General features: G+C 46.7%; 1 protein-coding gene across 1 annotated transcript in view; it reads right to left on the bottom strand.

Annotated features, from left to right (window-relative positions):
- The window catches only part of LOC146855445 (stabilin-2-like), a 1,201,024-nt gene that overhangs the window by 888,147 nt on the left and 285,164 nt on the right, over nucleotides 1-27,713 (bottom strand). Inside the window, 1 exon segment of the mRNA XM_085653243.1 lies at nucleotides 13,164-13,316. Within this exon segment, the coding sequence (XP_085509369.1) occupies nucleotides 13,164-13,316 (153 nt within the window).

The following is a 27,713-nucleotide window of genomic DNA, read 5'->3' as shown; positions in this document are numbered from 1 at the left end:
TCTGATACTATTCCTAGTGCCTCTTTTATCTATAAAACTTTATCTACTCCTGTTAGCTCACAAAATAAATCAAATATTGAGCTAGAATGGGAACAGGATCTGTCTCAGATTCTGTCTGTTTCTCAATGGGATACGTTTTGGCAGAAACCCTTCAAGACATCCAAAGCTGCAAATATCACACAATCCTTATATTTTATTTATAATAGAGTTGTTATTACTCCCCTTCTCCTACATAAGTTCAACCATTCTCTCACATCATTGTGTTGGTCGTGTCTTACTGCTGAAGGCTCTTTAATACATTTACTGTTCTATTGTCCTAAGGTACATACTTTTTGGAAAGCTGTATGGTCAAAATGTATATTGATTTTTTCTTATAAGCTCCAATTTAATATTCACAATGTATTTTTAGGTACCTTGTCACCTGATTTTGATCAAATTACTTCCAAATCAAGTTTATTTGATTTAGTCCTTGCTATGGGCTTTAAGGTTATACTAACTTGTTGGAAAGACAACTCTAAATTATCCTTTTTGCTTTGGTGGAATTTAATATGTGATGAATATAGAATTGCTTCTGTGCCCCAGACTTCAATCCATTTACAAATTAATTCTGACCTATTATGGCTACCTTTTACTACCTCTCTATTATCGTAATCTTAATCTTTATCATTCTTTTCTTTCTCTATAGTTTCATATTTCCTCCTTTTTCTTTCTTCTCTTTTTCTTTTCTCTTTCTTCTTTTTCTGTTTCTCTTTTTCTTTTCCCTTTCTTTCATTATTTTTCAAAAAAAAAAAAAAAATTCACTATCTCTCTATTTATTATATTCACTCTGGTATTTACACAGGTTCTTTGTATGCCAATATAAGGTTATCCCATTTTTATTATATATATATATATATATTTTTTTTTCGTAGTCATTGTTTAGGAACATTAGTATAAGAGTTATAATATTTTTAACCTTCCCTCTATATATCACCTATTTTACAGTTTCTATTTATCTATACTTATATTTATATCGAACTTGACTAAGTATATTTGTATTCCTGTGTTATTTATCTTCAATAAAAATTATTTAACAAAAAAAAAAAGGAATCCAGGCAACCAAAAAACAACCCTCTGGGAAACCCGTGCCTCTGACTAGAGTGTCACGGCCACCGTGGAGGTGGTCTCTATGGTGGATGTTTTAACTAAAGTATTGATCAATCAAGGAAAAAAACGACAATATTATATTTTACATAAATGCAGAACTATAAATACTTTAATACAAATCCCTGGTTTGTCTCTGTTAGTTTGGGTATTTTCTTCCCTTTCACTCACTGCTTTCATTCTATATGCAAAGTCCATCCTCTGTTTACAGAGGGGCGAGTAACCCACCCATGTTGAAGCGCACCCTGCAGATCCCAGCATGCAGGAGTTGTTGCCAAGGACTTCCAATTTCTCCAGCCCCCACGAGGTAAGAAGATCTCATACAGCCTGACACTCCTGCCACCTTATGTGCATGCCTTCCTCCACTAACCCACCACCAACAGTTTACGCCCCAGTGTAGGAGATCTACCAGTGTTGGGAATATTTTAACTTTTATCGACTTTCATAATTAAGACATATTTTCTGAACATTCACTAGTCTATGATATCTTAAAATCACTTAATTCGTTTGTTAACTTCTAATATTTAATAAACTGTTGAAAGGACGTCAACGTTTCTTCACGGTTTATACTGAATGAAAATATTAAAATTACATGTACTGGTACAAATCCCACCTGGTTCCTTTTGTAAACTATCCATTTTCCATACCAATGCATAGTTCACTGTGTGTCCTTATTCAACCATATGCCTTGATGCTCTGTCTCAGTTTACATCACACACCGACCTAACATCAAGCCATTTGGCCCAATGACCCTTCCTCAAATGTGGTCACTTTCAGTGACTTAGTTATCAGGGCACAAATGCCATAATTCATTCCATGAAATAATTAAACCAGTAGAGCTCTGTGGTATATATAACATTATTTTTATTGTAGAGCAAAGATATATTTCTAATGCTAGAGCATACCTGCTGTTGGGGCGCATCTCCTGAAACTGAAAGTCTGATTTCCTTCTAAATAAATTGTGAGACTTTGCATGCTAGAAAATGAGCTCTAAAGCGGATTAGTTTCATAGTGCCTACTGTGCTGTGTGAAGAAATTGTATAGTACAAAATGTATGTGTTGGTGCAAGAATGTCCTGAAATAAAAAATGCAAGAATGTCCAGAAATAAAAAATCTAAGAAAATTAATATTGCACTAAATAGCACTTTATTAGAGGAAGTGGATGCATTTGACTATCTAGGGGTCAGGGTAAATTCTAAAATGAAATGGGATTTAAATATCGCCAAAATGTTACTAAACTTCAAGAGAGTGACAGGAGCAATTATTAGAGATTATCGCCTGACGTCTAGCAAGCCTATCAGCCCTGTTTTGGTAGTTTATGAGGGCAAGGCACTGTCTGCCGTAACCTATGGCTCTGAATTATGGGGGATCAGAAAGAGTTACTGATTTAGTCATAGCGGAACACAAATTTATGAGAGAGCTAGTGGGTCTCCCTGTCTCTGCCCCTATTAAACCATTACTCTATGATTTGGGACGTCGCTCATTTAAAGATATTGTTGGGCTTCGCCCTTTACTTTTCTGGGTTCGCCTTAGAAGGACTTCGGAACTTAGCAACTATGCCGCAGTCCTTGATGAACTCATTGCTTTGAATGGTTTTGGGGTGATTCCATGGATGAAAAATCTAAGGGACCTGGTAATTAATCTGGGGTTAAACGAAGAATGGTTATTACAACAGGCCCCGCCAAAAGATACCATCAAGAAATTATATTGGGTAAGTATAGAAGCAATGGATTTGAGAAATCCAAAGCTGGGTACTCTAACTGACACATTTTTGAGCCATAAGCCAGTACCGAAACTGGAACCGTTTCTTGATTTTATCTCTACTTCAAGAGACAGAACATTGTTCCTTAAAATGAGGTTAGGCACGCTACCCCTGAATGATTTCACAAACAGCTGGAAAAATTTTAAATCCCACCAAACAGCTTGCCCGGGGTGTACTAATCCATCCGAATCATTGGGCCACTTCCTGTTTGCCTGTAAGGCATACAGGGGACCACGGAAAAGATGGCTAAGCCCAGCATGTAGAAATCTGGGAACTAGGCAACATTCAGTGGCCCTACGTATCCTAACAACGGATACCACATCCCTGTCGGTAATTTGTGGGGTTGCTAAATACTTGGGGATAGCGTGGCGAATACGAACTAAGCTCGTTGAATTAAGTACTGGCTAGTTTGTTATATTGTACAACTGTACCACTTTTATGATTTGGCAACCTATTAATTGATATGCACTTGCTTGCTTACATTTCTCTGGGTTCGCCGTCCTTTTTATTCCCTTTCATGAACTTTTTATCTATTTTAAGTGTATTTGTACATGTGTTTTTTAGGAATTTATATTAACTTTTTATATTGTACTTTACCTGACTTATGTTGTATTGCATTTACTTTTATGATACCTTGTTATCGAATAAAGTATGTTACTACTACTACTAGAATGGAATTTCACATAACATAAAGCATGCTTGCTAATGTAAACTGTATGCAAGTCGGACAAAAAGTGTAAATTTTGGTCACCTCTCTCAAGTCAACGACTTGTAAACGTGGATGACCACCAGGTGCGGTATGACCTGAAACTTCATAGTTGAAGCTTTATAATATTAGCGGGCAGTTTGCTGAATTCCCATAAATATGTAATGTAGATACAGCAGACAAGTGGGACATCACAAGATGAACAAACGCTTCTGTGCTACTGTACTTTGCTTTAAACAATGGGTCCATAGGAGTTAACAACCACCCATAGGAAAACATTGCAGCACAAATGCAGGCTGCCCGAGGTCCATGAAGGAGACCCGCTAAAAGGGCGGCCTATTCAGGGCCAAAAGAGGCACAGGAGGCAGCCTCCCAGTGTTTGGGACCCTGAGGGGTCCAGGTGTGCAGTGTTACTTCTGGGGAGAGGGGGTCAGGGGGTGAGGTACATATACCTCTCCCTGCCCACTGGGTGCCCTCTTTGCCCACTACCCCGACACCGTTTACGGGTGTGTGGATGTTGTGTCCCTTGTCTGGCATCGGTTCCCCGCTGTCGTGTCCCTGGCGTCAGTTTTGTCAGTGAGTGCAGGGGTATACCAGTCCTCTCCCACACAAGTCTTTCCCCTCCAGTATGGTGCTCTGCCAGGGGACAGTCGAGCGGCGTGGGGGGTGACACGAGGCCCCCGTGTGCAGTGGCATCGGGTTTTGAGGTGAGTGCTGCCTTATATGTCCAAGTAGTCTCGTGCCTGCGAGGGCTCAGCAGAGCTCGGACCCAGATTTAATGCGTGGTTCCCTACGGGTCAGAGAGGAGAACATTAGGGCAGTGGTGGCCAAGTGTGGGCAGACTCTCCTGCCCGGTTACGTTCGTGCGTGGGTGGGTGATTACCTGTTGGGCTCAGCTCGGGGAGCGGTTACAGTTCAAAGTGGCTTGCAGCTCCGATTGCGACTCTGAGGCTCACGGAGATGCGCGGGCTGGTTTCATCCCGTTTCACATTCGGTGGCTGGCCTATGGCCCCCGTCGGCGTTGTTGTGGTGGGGGGCAGGGTCCTTGTTTGGGTAATCCTGTCCCCAGAGGCAGGCGGAGCATCTCCTTCCTCTGAAAGTCTGGTGCAGTTGCCACAGGTTGTGCGGCTGGGGCAGTGTCACGCCTGTGTCTTGGAGTATGTATGGGGTAATCCTGTCTCCACAGGTTGTGCGGCTGGGGCAGGGTCACGACTGTGTTGTGGAGTTCACGTGGGGTAATCCTGTCTACAGAGGTTGTGCGGATTCAGAAAGGTTGCTGCGGTGTCTCAGGGTCCATGTGGCGGTAATCCGGTCGTGCGGCTGAGGCATGGTCACAGCTGTGTCTTGAGTTCATGTGGCGTAACCCTCTCCTCTGGGGCAAGCGCACTAGTTAATCGTTGAGATCTCCGAGGCAGGTCAGCGCCTCTAGAAGTCTGGTAGATCGAGGGGTGGGGGCAGTGTTAGGCATCTGCGTTTAGGATTTCCATTCTGACCGGGATACCCCTTTCGTAGAAACAAATAGAGCATTCATCCCTTGAGTTGTGAAGCATCCCGGTCCTTTGAGACCTGTAGGGGAGGTGGTCGGTCATCTGTATATATAAACTCCTTTCACCTCACCTGGCAGTCTAGGGCCCCTGAGAGGCTTGAAGGGTTGAGGTTGCTCCCGAGGGCCAGTGCATCTGCATCTGCATAGTGTTGCCATGCCTCATTGTGGAGAGGTCGATTGGTTGTATTTCGTGGTGCAGCGGGAGATTGGAGCCAGTTTTGGCACCTTAGTTTGCAATGTTTTGTCCCATTGGCAACTGAGGTGGAGTGGACATGGCTCGTCCTTAGTTGGGGGTTTCAAGCACCAGACTTGGCAGCTCGGCATTTGGCGTCACGGGTTAGGGTTCACGTTTTGCAGGAATGGTTAAGTTCTCTTCTGGCGGCAATTTACTGGCAGTAAGAAACCCAAGCATATGCTATTGACCTACCCACATGGGGGTGTTTTAGCCACCAGGTGGCACTGTCCGCTGTTTTGTTTTCATTCAGTTGATGGTGCGTGTGGCACGGGGGAGCCTACAGTGTTGTAGGTGTGGAAAAGTGCAGTCTGAAAGCCTACAGAGTCATGCGTGCTCTGATAGGCCTCAAGTGTAGTGGCACTGTTAGAGGCGTTGGTAGAGACCCAACTAGGTATTATACCTATTTATACAGAATCCAACGTTGAAATGAGCCGGTTGTGAGACTGTTTCTGAGGAGGGCCCTGGTTGCAGGGACAGAGGTATGAGTAGGCCTGGCCACAGGTTATCCCGCGTGTCCCTCCTTTTGTACTTATGTAGATAGGCTTTATCGAGCGCGGAGAACCCGGAGAATCCTGGTAAATATAACACTCTAATGTGGGACATCGCTGCCAGCCCAGTCAGAGTCATCCCAAGACGAAGGGGGATGAACCAGGTGCAAGTTAGATGGGGGCAAGGGCCTGAATTTTGTTCCAGAACCAGGTCCTGTGATGAGGAGTTTTAGGCATTCTACAGATGGTACTTATGCAGCTTAGAAGACAAAGCTTCAAGTCCTGGTAGTGGCAGCCGGTGCAGCTTCCTTGCGAGTCTCGTGGCGTGGGGAGCAGTTAATGTTTATCTTGTTGCAGATAGAAGGGGGGAATTGCCACCTCCCTGACACGCCTCCTTGTACTATCCTTTGAGCCGGATACGTGCTCCTGCACTGCTTGTCAGTTAGGCGGGACTAGTTGCTAAAATTCCAAGTAATTTATTTTAGTGATGTTTTTGTCTCAGACCCATGAGTGTGCACCAGCAGACTTGTATGGCACCCGTTTTTGTAATAACTTCACTGCATGCATACATAGGCCTCATGTTGTTAAGAGTAAAATGTTAAGGTAAAAGCTAAACGGGTTCGATGATTATGGCTCTATGCCATTTCATTTGCGTGAGAGTGAGGATTCAGTGGCACTGGTGGTTTGCCTATGACGGAATGGGAAGAGCTGGGGCGGTCCTTACTTCTGAGGAGGCCGCTTTATATCTTGTGCATGTTCCACCATCCTTGCCTGTTCAGGGCTCTCCCGGGTGTTGTGTAGAATTGGCTGTGTGCTGGTGTGGGGAGGAATTGACCGTCGGTCGGTACTGACTCTCCAATGAAAGCTGCAGTTTGGCAGGTTTTTTGGTGCAGGGTCAACACTGCATTGTCACATCTCGTGATTACAACCAGCTCTGGATTGTCTGTGCGGGTTTTATGGGGCTTTCGGGTCAAGATGTGGGCTGACTGGTGCAGGCTAAGACTCATTCAGCTCTTACACAGTCCCATCTCTTTAGCATTGAAGTGGTGCCTTAGTTATATCTGGGCACACCGTGTCTTAGGACACTGTGGCACTATGGAACTGCCTTGTCTAAGATGAATTAGGGTGTAAGAATAATGCAAGGACCTTACAAATTCTAATTTTCAGCTTCAAGTGCACCGGGGCTAAATGTGACCGGGTGGTTTCTAGTGCGCGGCACCGCTACTCTTTCGTACAACACCAGCGCTTGTGACAGTCTGCCACCAGTTTGCACTGTCTGGCTAGTTAGATATGAGCACTACACCAGGCACTGAGTAAGTCAATCACATTGGAATTACAATTGCCTGCTGCCCAAGCGATTCTCCAGCTTTGAGGGCCCGGAATAGTCGGTATTTGTCACCCTGGACAAGTATCAGCGTTAGTAGTTGGGATGTGACTAGGAGTGGCAGCACGGCAGGTGCAATGGGTGGGGTGAACTGAAGGGGATGTCTGTTGTCTGTCCTGGCAGATAGTTGCACATGGGTCGGGGTCAGCTGTTGTGATGTCAATATTTTTGGCAGCACGGCAGGAGCTAGGTGTGGTGCAACTGATGTGGCCGCCTGGCGTCTGTCCTGGCAGAAAATGTTATACAAGTTAGCACTTCACGTGCGGGAGCTGGGAGGTCGTTGGGGCACAGCTGGGCCGATATTAGGTCAAAGGGAGCGGGGCGGGTCGAGTGCCTTCCTGCATGGACCTCGAAGTACGTGGGCAGTTTCATGGGCAGAGCTCCGGGTCGTATGCTGAGTGTGGATCTAAGCAGAGTTTTAGGGAGGCACGGCATAGCACAAGACCTGCAATATCCATACATCCTTCAGTTATCTCAGTATAACTGCTGCCCACATCTCACGATTTCAGTAACTCCCTAGGGTGCGGCATCACCAGCGCTTGTGACAGCCTGCCACTAGTCAGCGCTGTATGTCGATTATAGAGATGACCACATCAGCAGGCATTGATTAATTTAATATACATTAAAACTATTGATGCCCAAGCCATTCTTATTGCCTTGGGAGCCTGGAATAGACCGTATCATCACACTTGCCAAGTATCAGGGTTAGTAATGTGATATTACTAGGTTTGGCTGCACGGCAGGAGCATTGTACGGTGCAACCTGAAGTGGCCGCCTGTCGTGAGCCCTGGCATATACTTTACCAAGTGTCAGGGTTAGTAGTTGGGATGTAACTATGACCGGCAGTACGGCGTGAGCAAGGTGTGGTGCAGACTTGGGGGACCGCCTAAGATCGTCCAGGCATCTAGTTCTCTACATTTTTAACAACTCGTTTGCTATCTAAGAGGTCTGTAGGCACAGCTGGGACGCTGTTGGGTCAGCTATTTTGGGGTGTTGCGTGTCCTTTCCTGCTAGGGTCTCAAAATGGAGGGTCTGTTACTGGGCAGAGGTCCCTGCTGTAAGCGGCGCGAGAACATAATGCATGTTTGATAATTACCCCTTAAGGTACACATGGGTCAGCAGGTGGGGACGATTACTGTAACAAGAGGAGCATGCTTGTTAATCCATACTTAGTTTCGATCTGAATGGAGGAGTGGCCACCCTGTCATGCCTCGACCCCGACTTGTCCTTGTCTAGTATCCCAACCTTGAAACCGGGTCACGTCCGGCATGCTTTTCAAGCATTGCATGCATGCGCCGAGGTATGGGTTTTTCGATACCAGCCATAATCTTACCTGGTTATTACTGAGGGCAAGAAGACGCTGCATGTCTCCCAGGAGCTGGTCTGTTGGCTGGCTTGTTTTTTCAGATGTGTCACAATGTTTCTGCTGGTTGAGGCAGGTTTCCATACCTCAGCTTGTCTCTGCGGGATTGAGCTGGCTTTCGGGTCAGGGTGGCAGAGGGAGACATTATTGCTTGTATAAGCGGGGCATAGAGGGATGCCAGGTTTGAATCTAGGGAATTATAGAGCAAGTGATCCCTTGCTGAGCTCAGGATAGGCAGGCATGGGTAACATTGGTAGCAGCCAGGCTTGCGCAGCCTTTCCTTCTAGAGTAGGCATTTCTTTAAGGATGTAGCAGGCCTCATACTAGACTTCAAGGGAACAATCACCTAAGCTAATGTCGATAGTGCCCCCAAAAAAATAAAAAAATCCTTGATTCGGGAGGGTTTGAGCACTGCTGGTGCGGGTCAGTCCTTGCTTTAAAAGTTGGAAGCGTTACGACTATTGCAGCCCCGGTGGGACTGCTTTTTCACAGTGTCAAGTGACGGCACGCTCAAATGCACGGCATGTTTGGCACTTATATACAGGCTTCTTGGTTAAGAGCCACAGGCTCATCTTCTATGGGGGAGTCCGAGATCTGAAGGGCCATTTTAAGCAGCATGTGTACCTTTTTGGTTAAAACATCGTCCCTCAGCATAACCGGGGTGTGCTCCTGTACAGCTACACATCATCACTCATAACCCTTAGTCGGATGGGGATTGGAGTCTGTTCAGTCTGTCCCCCTGTTCTCACTACTCCCTTGCTGGCTTCCTGGTATACACTAACAGAGGTAGCGTGCGATCGCCATGTTAGGAAGTGGCAAGTTAACGGGGATGCCCCTCAACATAAATGGTGGGTACCACAGGACGCTTCACTTATGGTAATGAGACTGCTTGCCCCATAGCTGGCCCAGCCAGACGGGTAGGAGTGGTTGCCCTTAGAGGGGGCAATGTCCTCAGGGTGTGGGATACATTGGGGAGGACTCTAAATGATAAAGTGTATTAGAGCTCCTACATCTCTTATCCTGCATCCCAGCAACATCACAATCTGAGGGCTGGGTAATCCACACCAGGGTGGGTACACCGGGACGGCTGCACAACATATGTAAAAGTCCACAGTCAGACTGGGGGGTATTTGTTTCAAACTGTCCTCCCGTTCTCACCATCCACTTGTCAGCTTCCTGATTTACATTAGCAGAAGTTCGGCACAGCGCCACTCTCGCCAGGGTGGGGACAGTAGCATGGTGACTCAGCATCGGTAGATCGCTTGCAGACGATGATGGACATGCACGCAATAGGAAAAGAAAGGGTAGGCAAGTTCTGCGTATGATTTACTACAGGGCTCCACTAGACAAGAGCACTGGCCCCGTGTACACACTTGACTCTCATGGGGGAGAGGAATCTGTTGCAAGAGATGAAGTCCTCCATGTGTAAGGTAGGCAACAACTGGGGGAATGGGAGTTATGCTTTTGCTTACCTAGTCCACAGGAAGCTTTGAAGAAGATGGGGTTTCACCTGCTAATAATGGCCTTGGACTTGTTTGCTGGACCGGTGAGAGGCCCGGGTATCAGCGGGATGTAGGTAAAGATGCCTACCCTTGTCCAGAGTGGGCATGGACGTGTTTGCTGGACCTGGGAGAGGCCCTCGAACCAGCAGAATGCGGGTAAAGATGCTTAAGTGCAAAGCGGAGTGTATAGAAAGGTGTGCAGTGCTCAATATAGGGTGTGAAGCAACCCAGCATTTTATTTTGCCAGGATCAATGGTTTGGGTATATGGCCTATGGAGGGGAGGTTGATTGTACTGCACCAGCTTGAGATGTCCAGGTACTACCCAGTGCGCCTGGTTTCTGGCTACCTGGCACTGCGCCCAGCAACTGAAGGTTACTTATTGATACATGCAGACAGTATCCCCCTCAAGTTCCAAGTACTTAGCATCATGCAGGCATGTTTGGCGTTCTCAGGCAACAAGGAACAGGGCAAACGATTCTGCAGCCACTCATTCCGCATAGGAGCAGCAACCACAGAGTTTAGGGCAGGCCTGTCAGCTGAACGCATCAAACAAGTGGGGAGCTGGGAGTCCCAGTGTTACAAAAGATACATCCGGTCTTGAAGGCCACCGTGTTGGGGCTGTGGACTGTGGGATGGTGTTGGTATTGACAAACGTTGGGACGTCAGTAACATTTAGTGGCACCAGATGCCGGTGGCTTGCAGTGAAGTGCAGTATGTACAGTTTATTTATTGTAGATGTGCAGTGAGTCATTAAAACTTTGCAAACTTTCATCTCTTTAATTGCCTGGGAATATGGTCTGGGTGATTGGCCATGCTGGCGTCTTGCGAGTGGGACGGTGGGCTGAGAACAGGAAATGGAGGCACGGCCTCACGGCCACAGACCTTATCTGGCTAGGAAACCCAGGCATGCACTGGACCTGCTTGCTGAAGAAGCTGCTGGGGGGGGTGGTATCCCTCCTCCTAATGTGCTGGTGATACACCTGGGAGGGAATGACCTGGCATCTCTGGGGAGAAGGGCATTGCTTCAAGAAATGACGGTCACCATGTGTAAGTTGAGCAACCAGCTAGGGACCTGTGAGATATGGTGGTCTGAGATAATGCCCCGGCGGGTGTGGCAGGGTGAACGATCGAAGGAAGCCATGGAAGTCTCTCGCAAGAAGGTTAACAGTGCCATGAAAAAAATTACTGACCAAAGGGGGTTTGGCTTCATCCTTTATGGGTTGCTGCACGCGAAGGCCACAGGGTGTTTTGATGAAGATGGGGTACACCTGTCCAGAGTGGGTATGGACCTGTTCCTAAGTGACCTGGGGGAGGCCTTAGAGACAGCAGTGTGTAAGTAAGGAAGGCTATCTTGGTGGGGGGCTCTGGGGTGACGGTGGCCACACCCAGAGCTGTGGTGGAGTTACAGGGCGATCCAGAGGCTGTAAGGTACAGACCGGTACCCTCTGGAGGAGCACAACAAGGGTGCAAAGGTCAAATATCCACAGGGAGATCCTCACATTGGACCCTGGAGGAGCGACGGCACCCCGTTAGTCCAACGGGCGGTTGTGGACCTGAGCAACCGGGGGTTGCCTGGCAGGCTCCGCCCCCCTTATGTGGTGTGAGCAAAGGGGTGGGCTGTTGGACCACCGGTGGGAGGGGTCGCCCCTACCCAAAAATATGGCAAACATCGTTGGGCAGGGCCACGGTGTCAATTGGCTCATCAGGTGGCAGGCGGCGAGGGGCTGCCTGCCTTGGGATCGCCCGTAAGATAACCCACCAATGTTGGAATATTTGTAATGCTAATAAACCTGCAGCAGTTTTCTCCAAAAAGAAGGTTTCTTGTCTGGTTATTGCTCTAGCTGTATGGGGGAGAGTGAGTGTTTGCCGATATTGGCACTATTCACATTCACACAAATAGCAAGGAGAGACCCGGCTGCCAACCAAAGGTATCTCGTGCCTTTCCAGCGACAATGGTCTCTCCCTCCTCCCCCCTACACCGATCTCCTTCTCCCCATACACTGATCTCCCTCTCCTCCACGTACACTGATCTCCCTCTCCTTCCCGTACACTGATCTCCCTCTCTTCCCCGTGCTCTGGTCTCCCTCTCTTCCCCGTGCACTTGTCTCCCTCTCCTCCCCATACACTGATCCCCCTCTCCTCCCCGTACACTGGTCTGCCTCTCCTTCCCGTACACTGACCTCCCTCTCCACCCCCGTACACTGGTCTCCCTCTCCTTCCCGTACACTGATCTCCCTCTCCTCCCCGTGCACTTGTCTCCCTCTCCTCCCCCATACACTGATCCCCCTCTCCTCCCCGTACACTGGTCTCCCTCTCCTCCCCGTACACTGGTCTCCCTCTCCTCCCCCGTACACTGATCTCCCTCTCCTCCCCCGTACACTGATCTCCCTCTCCTCCCCCGTATACTGACCTCCCTCTCCACCCCCGTACACTGACCTCCCTCTCCTCCCCCATACGCTGATCCCCTCTCCTCCCTGTACACTGGTCTCCCTCTCCTCCCTCATACACTGGTCTCCCTCTCCTCCCCCGTACACTGGTCTCCCTCTCCTTCCCGTACACTGATCTCCCTCTCCTCCCCGTGCACTGGTCTCCCTCTCCTCCCCCATACACTGATCCCCGTCTCCTCCCCGTACACTGGTCTCCCTCTCCTCCCCCGCACACTGACCTCCCTCTCCTTCCCGGCACACTGGTCTCTCTCTCCTCCCCGTATAATGCTCAGAAACAAGAATTTAACGCATATCAGAATAGAGGTGCGGATATGTGTGAACTGCTCATGAACACTTGCCTGCTGCCTCACCAGCATGTGATCCACCCAACCTTCAAGGAGGCCCCCAACCTTTCAAGGGGGCCCCATCCAGCCCAGGCGCAATTTATATCTGTGAGAGATGGGAGACTCAGGGGAGACAGACTGCTTTGGGGGCGTGAGTCCCTGAACAATTAATACAATAGATTTTCAAGATGAATAGTTTCAACAAACCTCCACAGTTTCTCTAAAAATGCAATTTTAAAACACAAAACAGAAGATTTTCCTACCATGATCATTTCGCTCTTTGACAAATCACATCTGTGCGGCAGAATGGGCATGATGGAGGGAGGAACCAGGACACCGTCCAGAGTGTAAATCCGACCATTGTCTGCAGCGACATCTGCCTCTACAATGTTTAGTCCATTTACTTGAATTTTACCCTGTATACAAATGGGAAACAAGCCATTCAGATATACAAGTATTTATGCATTGTGTATAAAACTATGGCAACTCATATTAAAAACAGATAGGATATTTTGCCATTTAATCCTTGGCAACACAATAGTGCCTAATGATAGATGTGTTTTCTGATATCCTTCACACCCTTTCTGGAATATAACAAAACTGATCTGACCACTGAACTTAGATTTCATGCACACTGCTATGACTACTACATTGAGAGTCACTCATCTCATTTCTAGCGTCTTAGGCCAGTGCTTAATGTGTTAAAAAATATGTCCAGAGGTCCAAAGTTTTGTTCAGATGCCAGTAGCTGGTGCATCCGTTGTCCCAGGTGTCCAATATTAAGGCTGTGTAGTCTTGTTTCCCGTCACACCTCTTTAATCCACCACTCGACACTCCCTGCCTCTTTATCTCACTCTTGTAGGTTCTTTTTCATCTCTACTTTTCCCCTTTGTCACTTTAGTCCATCTTTCTCTTCTTCCTTCTTTCTCCCGTTTCTGTATTTTTCTTCCTCTTGCTCTGGATCACAGATTGTTGAGGAAATTAGGAGCCAATCCACAAAAATTTGTGCCAGTGGGCCACACCTGAAACTACAGGCTCTGTGTAAGGCAGAGAATAATGTTCTTCCTATATGCCCATTATAAGAACAATATAAGCCACAAAAGAGGTTTGCAACCAAGTGCTGGCACTAGAGTGCTTCATTCACCATTCAGATATCTAATACCAACAGTTGACACTTACCAACTACATGGCAAGATTCTACATACCAACAGTTTATACAATGAAAGAATCAAAGCTTGTTCATCAACTCATAACTGCAAGGAGACAATTACATTCATAAAACATGGAATGCATATTGTATCTCTGGCTGTATTCTTCATGACTGAGTGATTCACTTGAACACCTACCATGTACCATACTCTCTCCAATTGCTCTGAGGCATAAGTAATGTGGGGTGCGCGACACTTTACAAAACACTGAAATAAGTCAGTGGTGTAGCAAGGGCACCCGGGTGGGGGGCGGTCTGTCTTGGGCGGCACGAGTTTTGGCGACGGCCCTCCGCTCTTACCTGCGGCAGTTGCAGGCAGTGGTGAACGCAGGAATCGTCAGCATTCCCCCACTCTTACATTCTGCTTCCGCGGGCAGCAAACGCAGGGACTGACACGGCGACACGAGTGGCACAAATCCTAGCTATGCCACTGAAATAAGTGCAATTTTAATTAAATAAACAGGGCAAGTAACGTTTTTACAGGGACATTTGATTATAATACCTGTTCTATAGTGAGAGTGAAAAGGTTTATAATAATAATACAGAGCTGTGAGAAAGTGGATTATAAGCTGAAGTGAATGTGGTCCTCTTCAAGTAATAATGGCATTATTCTTTCCCAGGTCCAGTTAAGTCTCAGTAATTTAAACCGGAGGTCAATCCTTGGCAGATGTAGCACAAAGCCGAAAACATTAACTTAGGAAAAATGTGTACAACATTCAGGGCCGGACTGGTCTTACTGCATATAAGGCATTTCCCTGGAAGGCTGGGGGCTTTTTTTGTTACTGAGGGCCCGTTTTGCACCGGTCCTGCAATATTGGTGCCCAGTAGCAAATGCAGCAAGCGTTTCCAGTCTCCTGGGGTCAGGCAGTGCTTATCCAGGGACTGTTCCAAGAAAAGGCTGCTTTTGGTTCCCAGTCCAGCCCTGACAGCATTAATAAGTATCAAAACAGTTAAAAAGTAGAAAGCACAACACAATAAAAATCCCACTCCAATTTATAAAATAGAGTAAATTTTAATGAGCAAACCAACACCAAATGACAATGGGAACTGGAGATATGAATTTCTAAATGTTTAAGTAAAAATAGTGCCAAACACAGTCATCGGTTGCATCTGACCAGTCCAGAGGCACAAATTAAGGCTGACCACGATAGAGCACGGGCCAGATACAGAAACTAAGGGCCACATGTATCAACATTAGAAATAGCGATTACCTAACTGCGATTGTCTGGGACTCACAATTAGCTAATCGTTATTCCTAATGTATGAAACTCCAAGAGTTTCCTTTAGTGATTCCTAGGGCGTTACAAATTGATCTACCTCATTAATATTAATGAGGTAGGTCGCAATTTGCGAACCCCAAGGAATTGCTAAAATCATGGGGATGGTGGCCTGCTAGGGTCAGCAGACCACCATGCCTGTGACTGATTTTAAATAAAGCAATCATTTTTTTTAAATGCAGCCCATTTTTCTTAAAGGAAAACAAGTTGCATTTCAAAGAAAAAAATGTAAAGTTTTCGTTTATTTTTTTAGGAGCAGGCAGTGATCCGTGGGACTACTGCCTGCTCTTAAATGTTTTCGCCACCATTCCCAAAGGGGAAGGGGTCCCTTGAGGACCCTTTTCAATTTGCAAATGGGTTACCAACAACCTGAAGGTGGTGGTAAAATGTGAATGTTTTGTGATCACATTTTTTTTATTTTTTATTTTTTTATTCACCAGACCAGATGGGCAGTTGATTCAATATACAATAATCAGAGATCAGGAATAAAACTGTTTAAAAAAACAGGAAGCGAAGTCTAGTAGAAAGCAGGAGAGGCAAGACAATATTCATAATAGCAAAATTACTAAAGTGCCAACAGTGCTAAGTGTTAAAATATAACAGGGATGACCTGAAGCATATAATATTGTTGTTATAAGATTTTGCCCCCTAATCCAGGTCATAATCGTTAATTAGATAAACATTCTATCCATACAAATAAATAACAAGAAAGTGCTAAGTGCTATTATTTCTACAGTCACAATTTCGATCAGATAGTAGCAGTGTAAAGTGCTAAAATATTGCAGGGCCTTTTTGTTGAAGCTAACCTTAGCCCACCCGATAAAGTTGTATCTTCTTACATGAGTAAACATTCTGCTTAGGTAGAACACTATGTAACATTAAAGTGCAAACGTGCCTGTCCTAGAATTTTTTATTACAACATTTTTTTTTAGATTTTAAAGTGTCGAGTGCTAAAGAATTATGTGGCGGTCGTAATCTACTCATTATCAGAGAATTTCCAAATTTTGATGAACTTTTTCATTGCCCCAACTCTTTTGGCGTAAGCTTCTTCAAACCTTTTTGTCCTCTGCATTTTATTCACCCATTTTGAGTAAGATGGTATAACCTCTGACCTCCAATTTGGAGGATTAGGGAGCGGGCTACTAAAGAACAAATCACTATATAAGTCAGATCTTTTTGTAGAGATGCCAAAGAGAGCCACCTCGGCTTCAGGATCGAGCGTCTTATCGATGCCCTGGCTCATTGAAGAAAAGACCTTACGCCAAAATATTTCGAGCTTGGGGCATGTATAAAAAATATGAAGCCAATCGCCCCCATCACATAGCTTGCAACGAAAAATGTATTTTCTACTTCGAGGAAGCGTTTATTAAGAGCTTTTGGGGTGAAGTATGCCAGCCAGCAAGATAAAAAGGACATCCTTTTAAAATTGGCAGCTCTAAGGGCCTTACTTCCTAATTGGGCAATCTGCCCCCACTCCTGCCTTGAGAAGGAGCAATTAGTTTCGCAGGTTATTTTGGCCAGGACTTCTTCCACCAAAGGAGACTCTTCACCCTTACTCAGTAAGGTATACCAATTTCCTACTCCTTTTAATTTGGCTTCCCACATGTCAACAGGTTATATTTATGTATAACATTTGAAATCTGCAGATATTCTAGAAACCCCGTTTTTAGTCAATTATCTGATCTATCTAAGACCTCTTGCCAAGTAATGAGTTTCTGTGCGATAAGGAAGGAACCCAATTCTCCTAGACCACAATCCTTCCAACTCTTGAGCTTAGTGGAATGGATTTGAAGCCCAAAAATCTTACACTCTTCTAACTTCAAAAAATGAAATCCTGCATAGTCTTATTTCGGGTCTTTTTTTGGTATTTTAGCTGTTTTTAAGAAAATAGGAACTGGCGATCCTGCTTCCTGTATCATTCTATCATAAAAAAACATATCAAGCAAACCATTAGCATCCAATAAACGCGCTGAGAGATCCAGAATCGCTGCCATGTAGTAAGCACAAATATTTGGAAGCGCTAGACCCCCTTGAGCGGTTCCCAGCTGTAATATAGGCAGCTTAACCCTAGAAGCTTTCTTATTCCACACAAAATCCCTGATCATTGAGTCAATCTCTTTAAAGAAATGGGAATTAATCTTTAACGGTACATTTATGAAAAGAAAAATCAATAAGGGCAGTATAGCCATTTTAATAAGTGCTACGCGGCCAATCAAAGTTAATGGTAAAAGAATCCAGCTCTTGAGCAAAATTTTTATTTTGTGACGCATCGCTGAATATTTCAAACTAAATAATTGATCAAGTTGATTGGAGACATAAATACCCAAATATCTAATAGGATCCGCTTTTAGGTCTTGGGATTTTAAGTTTAATGGTAACAAATTACAATCCACATTCAGTGTTAAAACCTCAGTTTTGTTTTGATTTATTTTATATCCACCAATCAGCTCAAAATGACTGTATTCATGTAGAGCCTGATCGAGATTTAGTTTATCGGGTTGTAGATATAGAATGATATCATCTGTGAATAATTGTATTTTCGTCATTCCTACTATTGGTGATTTGATTTCGGGGTTTCCACGAATTCTTTATAGCTAACGGCTCAATAAAAAAGGTGAATAAGATGGGGGACATCGGACAGCCTTGTCTGGTTCCTCGATTTATTTTAAGTGCCCCTATCGTATTGGCATTAACCACTACCCGGGCTTGGGGCACCTTGATAGATGTTATTCAGTATATTAATTATCCCGACAGGAAAGCCAAATTTTTGCATGCCGAAAAAAAGTGCATCCCAGTTTACCAGATCGAATGCCTTTTCGGCATCGACCATTGTTACTAGAGTTGGAAATGTATTATTTGTAGCAACATCGAGGGCCTGGATTAAAAACCCGGTATTTGAAGACATAGACCTCCCTGCCACAAAACCGGACTGATCGGGGTGGATTAAAACCTGGGCAATCGGGGTAAAACGTTGGGCTCATATTTTCATTAAAATCTTGAAATCAGCATTAAGGAGGCTAATCGGTCTATAAGAGTTCACATCTTTATTGTTCTTTCCTTTTTTGGTGAAACTAATGATGATAGATTCCTTAAAACTAGGAGGAACCATGCCTCCTAATCTAACTACATTAAATAATTTAGCCAACAAAGAAGTCAACTCTTTAGAAAAGATTTTATAAAATTCAATTGGGAACCCATCGGCTCCACAGGCCTTTGCCCCTGCTGTTGATTTTACCGTATCTGAAATTTCTGTGACCAAAATATCGCGCTCAAGTTGATCAGCTAATGGGCCGGGTAAGACAGGAAGATTTACTTCAACAAAATATTTGTGAATAAGATCTACCCCTACCTCGTATTTTGTAGAGTAGAGCTGTGAATAGTGCTCCATAAAAACTTGAGCTATGTCATCTTTGTCTTTAATGATATTTTGGGTCTTTGGGTCAATAATTTCAGATATTAAGGCTTTCTTTTGTTTGCCCTGCAAGCATTTTTCCCACCATCTGACGCTCCTCAAATACCTGTTGTTGGAAGGTTTTGGAACTATCAATTTCTTCAATTAAAAATAATTCTTTTAAAGCAGCCTTTGCCCTTTCTAACTGTGAGGCAGCATCTCCATTCCCCTGAGGCAAAGTATCTCTCAAGCTCATAGCGTTGTTTACAACCTGTTGGAGTTACTTAATCTATTTTCGCGCCTTATTCTAGACTGCGCGGCAGAGCGCGTGATCATCTGCCCCCGAATGGCTGCCTTAAACTAACCCCAAACCGAAAAAATATCTGCAGTACCATCATTTATACTGAAAAACTCCAGTATCCACATTTTAGTTTGAGCCAGCCAGTTAGGATCTTGGAGGAGTAGACACTCCATCTGCCACCTGGATTGAGTCTTAGCTCCCCCTTCAATTTCCAGCTCTATTGTAATAAGGGAATTATCTGAAAATGAGTTGGCCCCTATAGCGGTGTCTAAAACCTTAAAAGATCGTGATAAAAGAAAGAAAGAAATCCGAGAGGCCGTGTGAAATTGATTAGAGTAGCAGGTACATTTTGCAGTAGTGGGATTGGATTTACGCCAATGGTCAATCAGTAAATGTTCCTGCTTTAAGGCCTCCAGCACTTTCTTTCTTTGTGGTTTTAGTTCTTTTTTCTTTTTATTCGAGGTGTCTTTTTTCAGATCTTGAAGTCCCCACCCAAAACTATTTTTCCCGGGACCATACTGAGTAACTCACTGATCTTTAGTAGGGCTGAAGTATCATCCATTGTCGGGCCATAGTAGTTTATAAAATTTAGGATCATCCCATTAAGTTTGGCCTCAACCCAGAGCCACCGCCCCTGGGGGTCTCTCCGAATTTGGCCAAATTCCCAGGGAAGACTACGGCAAAAATACATAGCAACTCCTCTTTTGGCCAGACTGGCCGAGGCAAAGAAAGCGTGTGAGAAAAACCTGGGAAGATATAACTTGGGAAAATTCGTTTTTAAATGGGTTTCCTGGAAAAATAATACCTGGGGCGAGAAAGACACTAGCCACCTTATTAAAGCTCCATATTTTGATTTGTTTAGCTTCCCATTAACATTGATGGACATAATGCGGCACATACAAGTCATTTTTATCCTAATTCCAATTGAGTAAGGATCAACAAAAAAATATCAAAAAGAAAATGCTTAAACATTCTCAATTTCTTGAAAGCTGTCGCTCTAATGCCCCAGCTCCTGCTTTCTTTACTATTCTCTTTTAACATTCCCACTTTCTTAAAAGCTTTTGCTCTAATGCCCCTGCTCAAGCTCTTTTTTACTGATACAGTCTTTTAACCCCCTTCCCCACCCCTCTCAAGCCACCCCTTGGGAGTGGTGTACCAACACGCTAACCACATCTCGCTTCCCTCTACTACCTTTGAGGGTGCTATGAATCTGCACCCCAGGTGACCGCCCCCCTCCCCGGCAAAAGAAAACCATTCTAAGCCCAAGATCTCCTTTAGAAGATCCTAAGATCCTAAGAAAGTCCTAAGCCGTTTCTAAGCTCGAAAAAAAAGGAGAAAACAGAAAAAAGAGGAGAAGAGAAAAAAAACATCAAAGTGACGATAAATAGAGAAAAACATTCATATATATAGAGAAGCAATCTCATTCTCCTTAGACCTCTTCTTATCTCTTATTTCATCGAGGATGAGATTGAGCAGTGTTTTGATATCTAACTGTTTAGTGGAGACTGTTTCAGTTAGATCATCTATTCGAGTTTCTACAGGGTCTGGGGCTGGAAAGGTCAGGACAGTAGAAATTCCTAATTCACAACCAAAGAAGGTCCCTTGCCAGCCAGATACTTTTGATGCCTTCGCTTGGTGAAAATGCCTACAATTGGAGTTAGCCACTTTTTTGGAGCTCAGATTCCTCCAGCAGGGCAAGGCTGCAAGCTGTAGCCGAACAGGGCTCCATGAGGCCAGATACCTTCTCTGAGCCATTCCACTGAAACAGATTTGCCACTGTGGAAAAGCTCAGAGTGGGAGCAACCTGAAACATTGGTCCAATGGCAACTCAGCTTTGTCAGACTGCTTTGGCAGGCTTGTCTTGACCTTCTGTCAGTTCGCCAGACAAAAATCTTTGAAACAGTTGCTCAGTCTCAACTTTTAGGGTTAGACAGGAGGAGCACACTCTGATGCTGATCCAAGCTCCCCAGTAACATACGGACACCACTTGGTGTTCAGGACTCTCTGCAGGAAAAGCTGCCAGCAGGGTCCAGAGCAGGTCCAGTTGAAAGTGGTTAGCTGGGATCTTCAAAATGGTGGGCTTCTTGCAACTTTTATGTCCATGTGACTTAACAGGAGGCCGGTCCACTGACTCCTGGGGTCCACTTCCTAGTCCTAGGTACAAGTAGGAGAAGGTTCAGCCCTTGGGATCTCGCTCCACAGGTTCAAAAGCAGTTGTCATCCTTTTTCTGTTTTCCACAGGTCCAAAGAAGTTCTGAAGAATGTAGGCACTAGTTTGTGGGTGGGAGTAAATTCCCTGACATATAGGAAAAAAGTTCCCAGGGGCAACCCTGCTCACTGTGACATAATGTCCTGGTGAGTTGTCCCTCACCAATCCCAAAGTGCCATTCTCTGCCAAAATCCAATATGACAGAACCTTTCTTCCCTTGGCTTTGGGCATACCTCTGAGTTGTGTTTAGGGAAATGTGAAACTACCCCTGCAAACCAGTTCTGGAACAGGTTTTCGCCCAGTAGGATTGAAGCCACTCTGACTACCTAGAGAATGAGATGGGTAGTCCCAGATGTGAGCTACATCTGCCTGTGATAAGGAATGCTCCATTGAAGCTTGTGCAGTTGGTGGGCAGTTCCCTCAGGACATCCTTTAAAGGCTCAACCAAAGCCCTTTTGTTCCGTTTCCTGAGAGTCATTCACATCTCCTTGCAGGGGGCTATGAGATGCTTTTAGGTAGAAAAAGAGTGACTGTCTAAGGTAACTATTTCTGTAATATTTTGAAAACAATTCGATTCTGGCATTAAATTTGATTTTTTTAACTATAAAAATTGTTGGTTGAAGCATTTGTCTAGCTAGTACCAATCTGAAGTTATTAAGTCTAATAAAGTAACCAAGATTTTTTTTTCTGTTGCACAGCCATCCTTGCTACAGTGAAAAAGGTTTTGGGGTCCTTTTCACTGTGAGTACATGTGTAAAAACATTAAATACATTTGTCCTGCTTTTGAATGCTACGTACCCTGCCTTAGGGCAGGTCGAGCCTACTTTTGGGATGACTTACTACTATTTAAAAAGAAGGTTTGGGCCTGACAAAAGGGTGATTTTAACAAGTTGAAATGGCTGTTTTAAAACTGCCCAGCATGGCTGCATTGGCAGGCCTAGAGTCCTATTTTCACTTGTCATTTTAGTGGTGGAACAATAAGTGCTGTAGTCCACTACTGACATTTAACTTACAGGACATCTACTAGGGGCTTATAGGTACGTTAAGTATGTCAATCAGGTATTAGCAAAATCTACATGTTTTTAGGAGTCAGAGTACATCACCTGACACTGGGTGGTAGTGCCCATGCATTCAGAGTTCATTTACCAGCAATAAAATCCAGCAATACATTGGGGGTGACCATACAAAAAGGGCATTTCCTTACAAGAGCATTTGATGTAAATGACTGGTGTTTGCTATGAGTACCTGTACATACAATGGTAACACCTGGCATTTAGGTTTAGAATACCTTGGCATATGAGGACACGGATACTTACTGGCAGTACCTGCACATATGATGACAATGGCTAGCATATGGTTGTGGTGCATATACATATAATTTAAAACTCAAAATGGTGGAAGCTCTATGCGGAACAAGATGAACACGTTGACAATCACAGGCATTTGTGGAGGGAGTACCTGAGTATACAATAAAGTATTAGCTATGCAACCATTATTTCTGATGCTGCCTGAGGGGAGATGCTTACTTATGCTTCCTTGTTGGACTTGGCCCTTTTTGCAGGGTCATCCCTAAACTTTTTGCCTTCCTCCTGTATTTTTTCTGACCTGTTGTTGGCTGTTTTATGACTCTGGGCACCTTACCACTGCTGACCAGTGCTAAGGTGCATATGCTCTCCCTATGGTAAAATGTATACATTGATTGGTGTCCATGTTTGGCTTATTCGGTTTACTATCAGCCCCTAGTAAAGTGCACCAGGAGTGCCAGGGCTTGTAAATGCGAATGCTGCTGGTGGGCCTGCAGCGCTGGTTGCGCCACCCACAGACAGCGGCCTTGTAAAATGTGTCTAGGGTCTGCCACCGCAAACCCTGTGCGCGGTCTGGGACCGTCGCGCTGACTGCGCAAGTGCCCCCACTTGCCAGTCCCTAAACCTTCCCTTACCTACATATTAGCCACCCCTCTGGTAGGCCCAAGGGCAGGGTGCATTGTAGGCCTAAGGTAGGACATGCCCTGATGTGTGTGGCATGTCTTAGTAGTGAATTACAGCAATTTCCGTTCTTCACTATTGAAGGCTACCTGCTCTCCATAGGCCAGAATGGGCTGCCGGGATCACGCCAACGCTGTGACCCCAGTGGACTCAGAGAGCATGGTAGAATGTCAAGTTTAGTATGCCTGAACTCAGAATAATAAAATACTTCTTGTAGTCAAGTTTATTTTAATATCCTGGGTTTGTAAATACTACTTTTAGAAAGTTAGTATTTACTGACCTGACCATCTCAGTCCGCCTCTGCTGTGTGTATGTGTTCTGCCTGGCAACAGTAAGGAGCAGGGTTGGGGAATCCCCAGAGACAGGTTGGCTGCCAGGTGGTGGGTAGAGAGATTACACCTGGATGGGTGGGAGGAGTACACCTTGACTCTTGAATAGACCTGTGCTCTGCCACCACAAAGCCGGCGCCACCCCCTGTGGGGCGGCTGATGTCTCTGCCCTGCGGCTGAAAGGAAAGAGCAGAGTCACCATAACAAAGTGCTCCAGAACTGGACTGAGCCAGGTAGGCCCCCTGGCGCTAAAGAACAAAAGAATCATGGTATAAAAGTAGGAGCCTGGCTCCTAAGAAATCAGAATCCTGTTTACCACAAAGAACCTCTGCCCGACTAGAAGGAGAAGGAGACGCTGGAGGAGCTGGCCTGCTGCCTGCCTTGCTGAGAAAGGAGAGGAAGAGACTTACTGAAAAGACTTTGCTACTTTGTGCTTGAACATTCTCCAAGGGCTTGATCTGAGCTTGCCCCCTGAACTGAACCCCAGGAACAGTGGGTTCTCTGTGCTTCTTGCTCGTCCTCCAATTCGAGCCGTGTGTGCATCCCGCTGGAAAAGAGACTGCGCCCCTCATCGCCCCTCCTAGGGCCGTGACACTCAGAAGCTCGCCTGCCTCCAACCCGTGAGAGCCCCGCTCCGTCCCGAGCCGCTCTCTGTTCCCGGGCCAGGCCGCCTGCATCCCTGTCACCGCCTGCCATTGGAGTGCGCTGAACGCGCTATCACCCCTCCTGCCGGAAGCCGTCCGACAACTGTGATCTACGCCGGGTCATCCAGCTGCACTGACTGTGCCCTGTGACCCCGCTTCGCTATCCCCGGACATCTCAGGCCGCGCCGCCCCCGCTGTGGAGACCCTCCTGCACCGCCGTGCTACAGGGTCGCTGGCCGCGCCTGCCTACGTGCCCACACCTGCTGATTGAGGACCCAAGAACACTTCCCAAGCTGAGAGTCGCACCGACCTGTGCCGGCTCTCCACCTCACGAAAGAAGTTCCAGTATCGGGCTCGGGGCCCGCAACGCCTTATTTCCCCGTTCGCAGGAGCCGATCTCTGTGAGTACTGGAACTACAAGTAAAGAGACTACAAAGTATCCATTTGAAACTACGAACCCAGAACATTTGCCTGCTTTACAACCTGGTGGCATAGCGAAAACGTTATTGGTCTTGTGATAAGTCTGTTGAGATATATATACCTTATTTTTACATAAAGGATCGTATTTTTATATATATCCAAGTCTGGTGTCCGTTTCTGGGGGGATTGATGTATTTACTGTGTGTATGATTGTAAGTGCTTAACCAACAACGCCTGAGGAATCGCCTTGGCTGCTCACGCCACGCACCTAGAGGGTGAGCAAGGGTCATTCGCGAGGGGTTATCCTGCGCCCTGACGTGGAGGAGAGGGTTCCTGCTTGACACAAGGGCAACCTTGCGCCAACCAGAGATCCCCGACTCTAACATTGTTGGCAGCGGGTGGGATTTCGGATTTGCACTTGTAATTTGCATACAGTGAATTATTAATCACCAGATAGTGAGAGCAGACCAAATAACGCAGCCACAGGTTTTTCATTTTTGAAACTTTGTTGAGACATCTGCCATTACTGCAACCATGCCTAGCTCACTCTCCGCTGGGAGAGCACTCTCTGTGATTTCGGGAATAGATGAGGTGGATTGGGAGAGACTGGAAGGCTACACGATGGAGCAATTGAAAGGCTACAGTGTAAAATTCAGAGTCCCCCATGCTGGATTCAAGAGGAAGACCCAGTACACCAAGGCGTTGAGAGCCTGGAAGGAGTCACGAGACCCACGGAATGCGGGGGACATCGTTCCGCCCGACAACCTTGAGGAGCCCAGCAGAGTCCTGTCGCCAGAGGAGCTGGCAGACAGGGCAGCAGACCGGGCGCATGCAATGGAGATGGCAAAGTTGGCAGGACAAATGGAAATGGAGATGCAGAAGTTGGCCTTGGAGGCACAACAACGCCAAATGGATCATGACCTAAAAATGAGGGAGTTGGATCGCAAGATCAAGAGTTTAGACCGCTCTCCCTCTGGTGGCAGCAATATTGAGTTTTACAGTGCTGAGAGAGTAGTACGCACACCCAGAGATGTGGCGCCTGACTTGAAGGAGGGGGTTAACATACACCAGGAGGTTCAAGGGCATGAGGTAGCTCCAGTAGTGCGCAGTATCCCTGAAGGGAATAGGGTAACTGGCGCAAGGGTTCATAGTCCTAGGGGAGGGAGGGACACTCTACTGACTCTAACCGAGAGGTACAGGGAGAGGGGTTCCCCCAAAATTGAAGTCCTGGTGGGTGAGTGTGAAGACCGCCCAGAAGAGTGTGGGTTGTGGGACAGAGACAGTCAGATACTGTCTTGCCAGTCTCAGGAGAGTGGTGTGGAGTACGTGTGTGAGGCACTGGATGGTAAGGTGAAGGATAGTTTGGTTAGCCCTGCTAGGGGGCTGTGTGATCCAATTGTGGGAGAGCATATTGTAAGTCCCTGTTTTCCAGAGCTGTGCCAACACCTGTGTGAGGGTGAGTTCTCTGACCGCAGAGAGCCCACATTGGAGGCAGACCTTTTGGTGGATTCCAGAGGGTCTGGAGAGGCATTGGGGAGTGACCCTGTGGGGAGTGGCTCAGGTATCTTCCAACCCAGAATGATGGAAGTAGTGCAGAGTAGCCCAGCTAGGTCCCCTGGTAGTGGGAGGGGTGTAGGGGCTTACGCCCTGTCTCAGTGGAGAAGGAGTGAGTGTGGGGCTGCGTGCCCCCAGGTGCCCGAAACCCAGTCTCAGAGCCTGGATGGTTCTTTAAGGGAACACCAGGCAGGGAGCCTAGGCTGTCCTGATGGGCCGCCCGTTGAGGGGGATCCCCTAGTGTCTGGTGAGCTGGGAGTGTCTGTAAGCAGGCCTCCATCAGTTCTGGTGTCTGGCAGTACCGCTCCAGTTGGGAGGGTGCAGAGGTCCAGATTGAGGGGTGAGAGGGGGAAAGAGTCCCCAGTGGAAGAACCAGTGGGTCAGGGGCCAGCCAGAAGGGCTGCGTCCCCCGTGAGTGACCATGGTGACACCACTTCTGTCCTGGGGGACCTTCAGGCACTGTCAGATGGACAGGGGTCGGGAGATCAGCGCCAGGCAGACTGTCGCACGACACAGGAGTTATGTGTCACCCTCAGGGGGGGCATGCGTGCTCCCCGGGAAGTCCTGGTGCGCCAGGCGAGCGTTCAACCGCATGGGTTGGTCCCAGGGTTGGGAAGCCAGGTTCAGGTGTTGCCTGGCCTGGAGGGTGGGACTACTGTAATCAGTGTCCTGACCCATGTTGCTTCTGGGGGTACCACGCCAGTTGGGAGTGGGCAGTACTCTGGAAGGGGGTGCAGAGGGAGGGAGTCCTCGCCTCTGACCCCGGCCCAACTGACGGGTTTAGACCCTAGGTTGGAGGGCCAGGTTCAGGGTGTCCCCCCGGACCTGGACGCCCAGTTGCAGGATAGAACACCTGAACTGGTGGGCGAATTGCGCAGGACACCCGCCCCAGGTGCCCTGGCAATTCTGGAAGGGGGTACCACTCCAGGTGGGAGGGTACAGAGCCCCAAGGAGGAGGACCAGGTGTGGGAGAGGCCACCCCAGTCTTGGGTCCAGCCGCCGGGTACAGTCCTGGGGCTGGTGGGTCAGTGCCAGGATGTCATACCTGACCTGACAAGGGGGAGAATGGACAAAGGGTGCCAAGCACCTGGGGCTACTGCCCCCCGCTCCCTGGCGCCACAGAGGATTGAGAGCCCTGAGAGGCATACGGCCTGGGTCTCATCCCTGACTACTGTCAGTGGCCACTGTAGCATTTTGCTGTCTGTCTGTTGGGACACACCTGTGGGCCAGTTAAGGTTAGGTGCTGCACAGGTGGTGTCCACAGGGGAGGAGAAGGGTTCCCCCTGGATTGGCTTGGTGGGCCCTGAGAGTATGGACAGAGGGAGTCCGATAGGTTCAGATTGGCGTAGAAATGGAGTCTGCCCCTGCAGTTGCGGGCCAGGTCCTTGTTCTATCGCCCCAAGCAGGGAAGACCATCATAGTGGTGATTGGTCTACCCTGCGTTTTGGCTGGAAGGGGGTTGTGTTGGACTTGGCCCTTTTTGCAGGGTCATCCCT

The sequence above is a fragment of the Triturus cristatus genome, chromosome 4_1 (genome assembly GCF_964204655.1).
Source record: "Triturus cristatus chromosome 4_1, aTriCri1.1, whole genome shotgun sequence".
NCBI classification, from domain to species: domain Eukaryota; kingdom Metazoa; phylum Chordata; class Amphibia; order Caudata; family Salamandridae; genus Triturus; species Triturus cristatus.
Note: the sequence above shows the minus strand (reverse complement) of the source record. Positions and strands in the feature narration are given on the sequence as shown.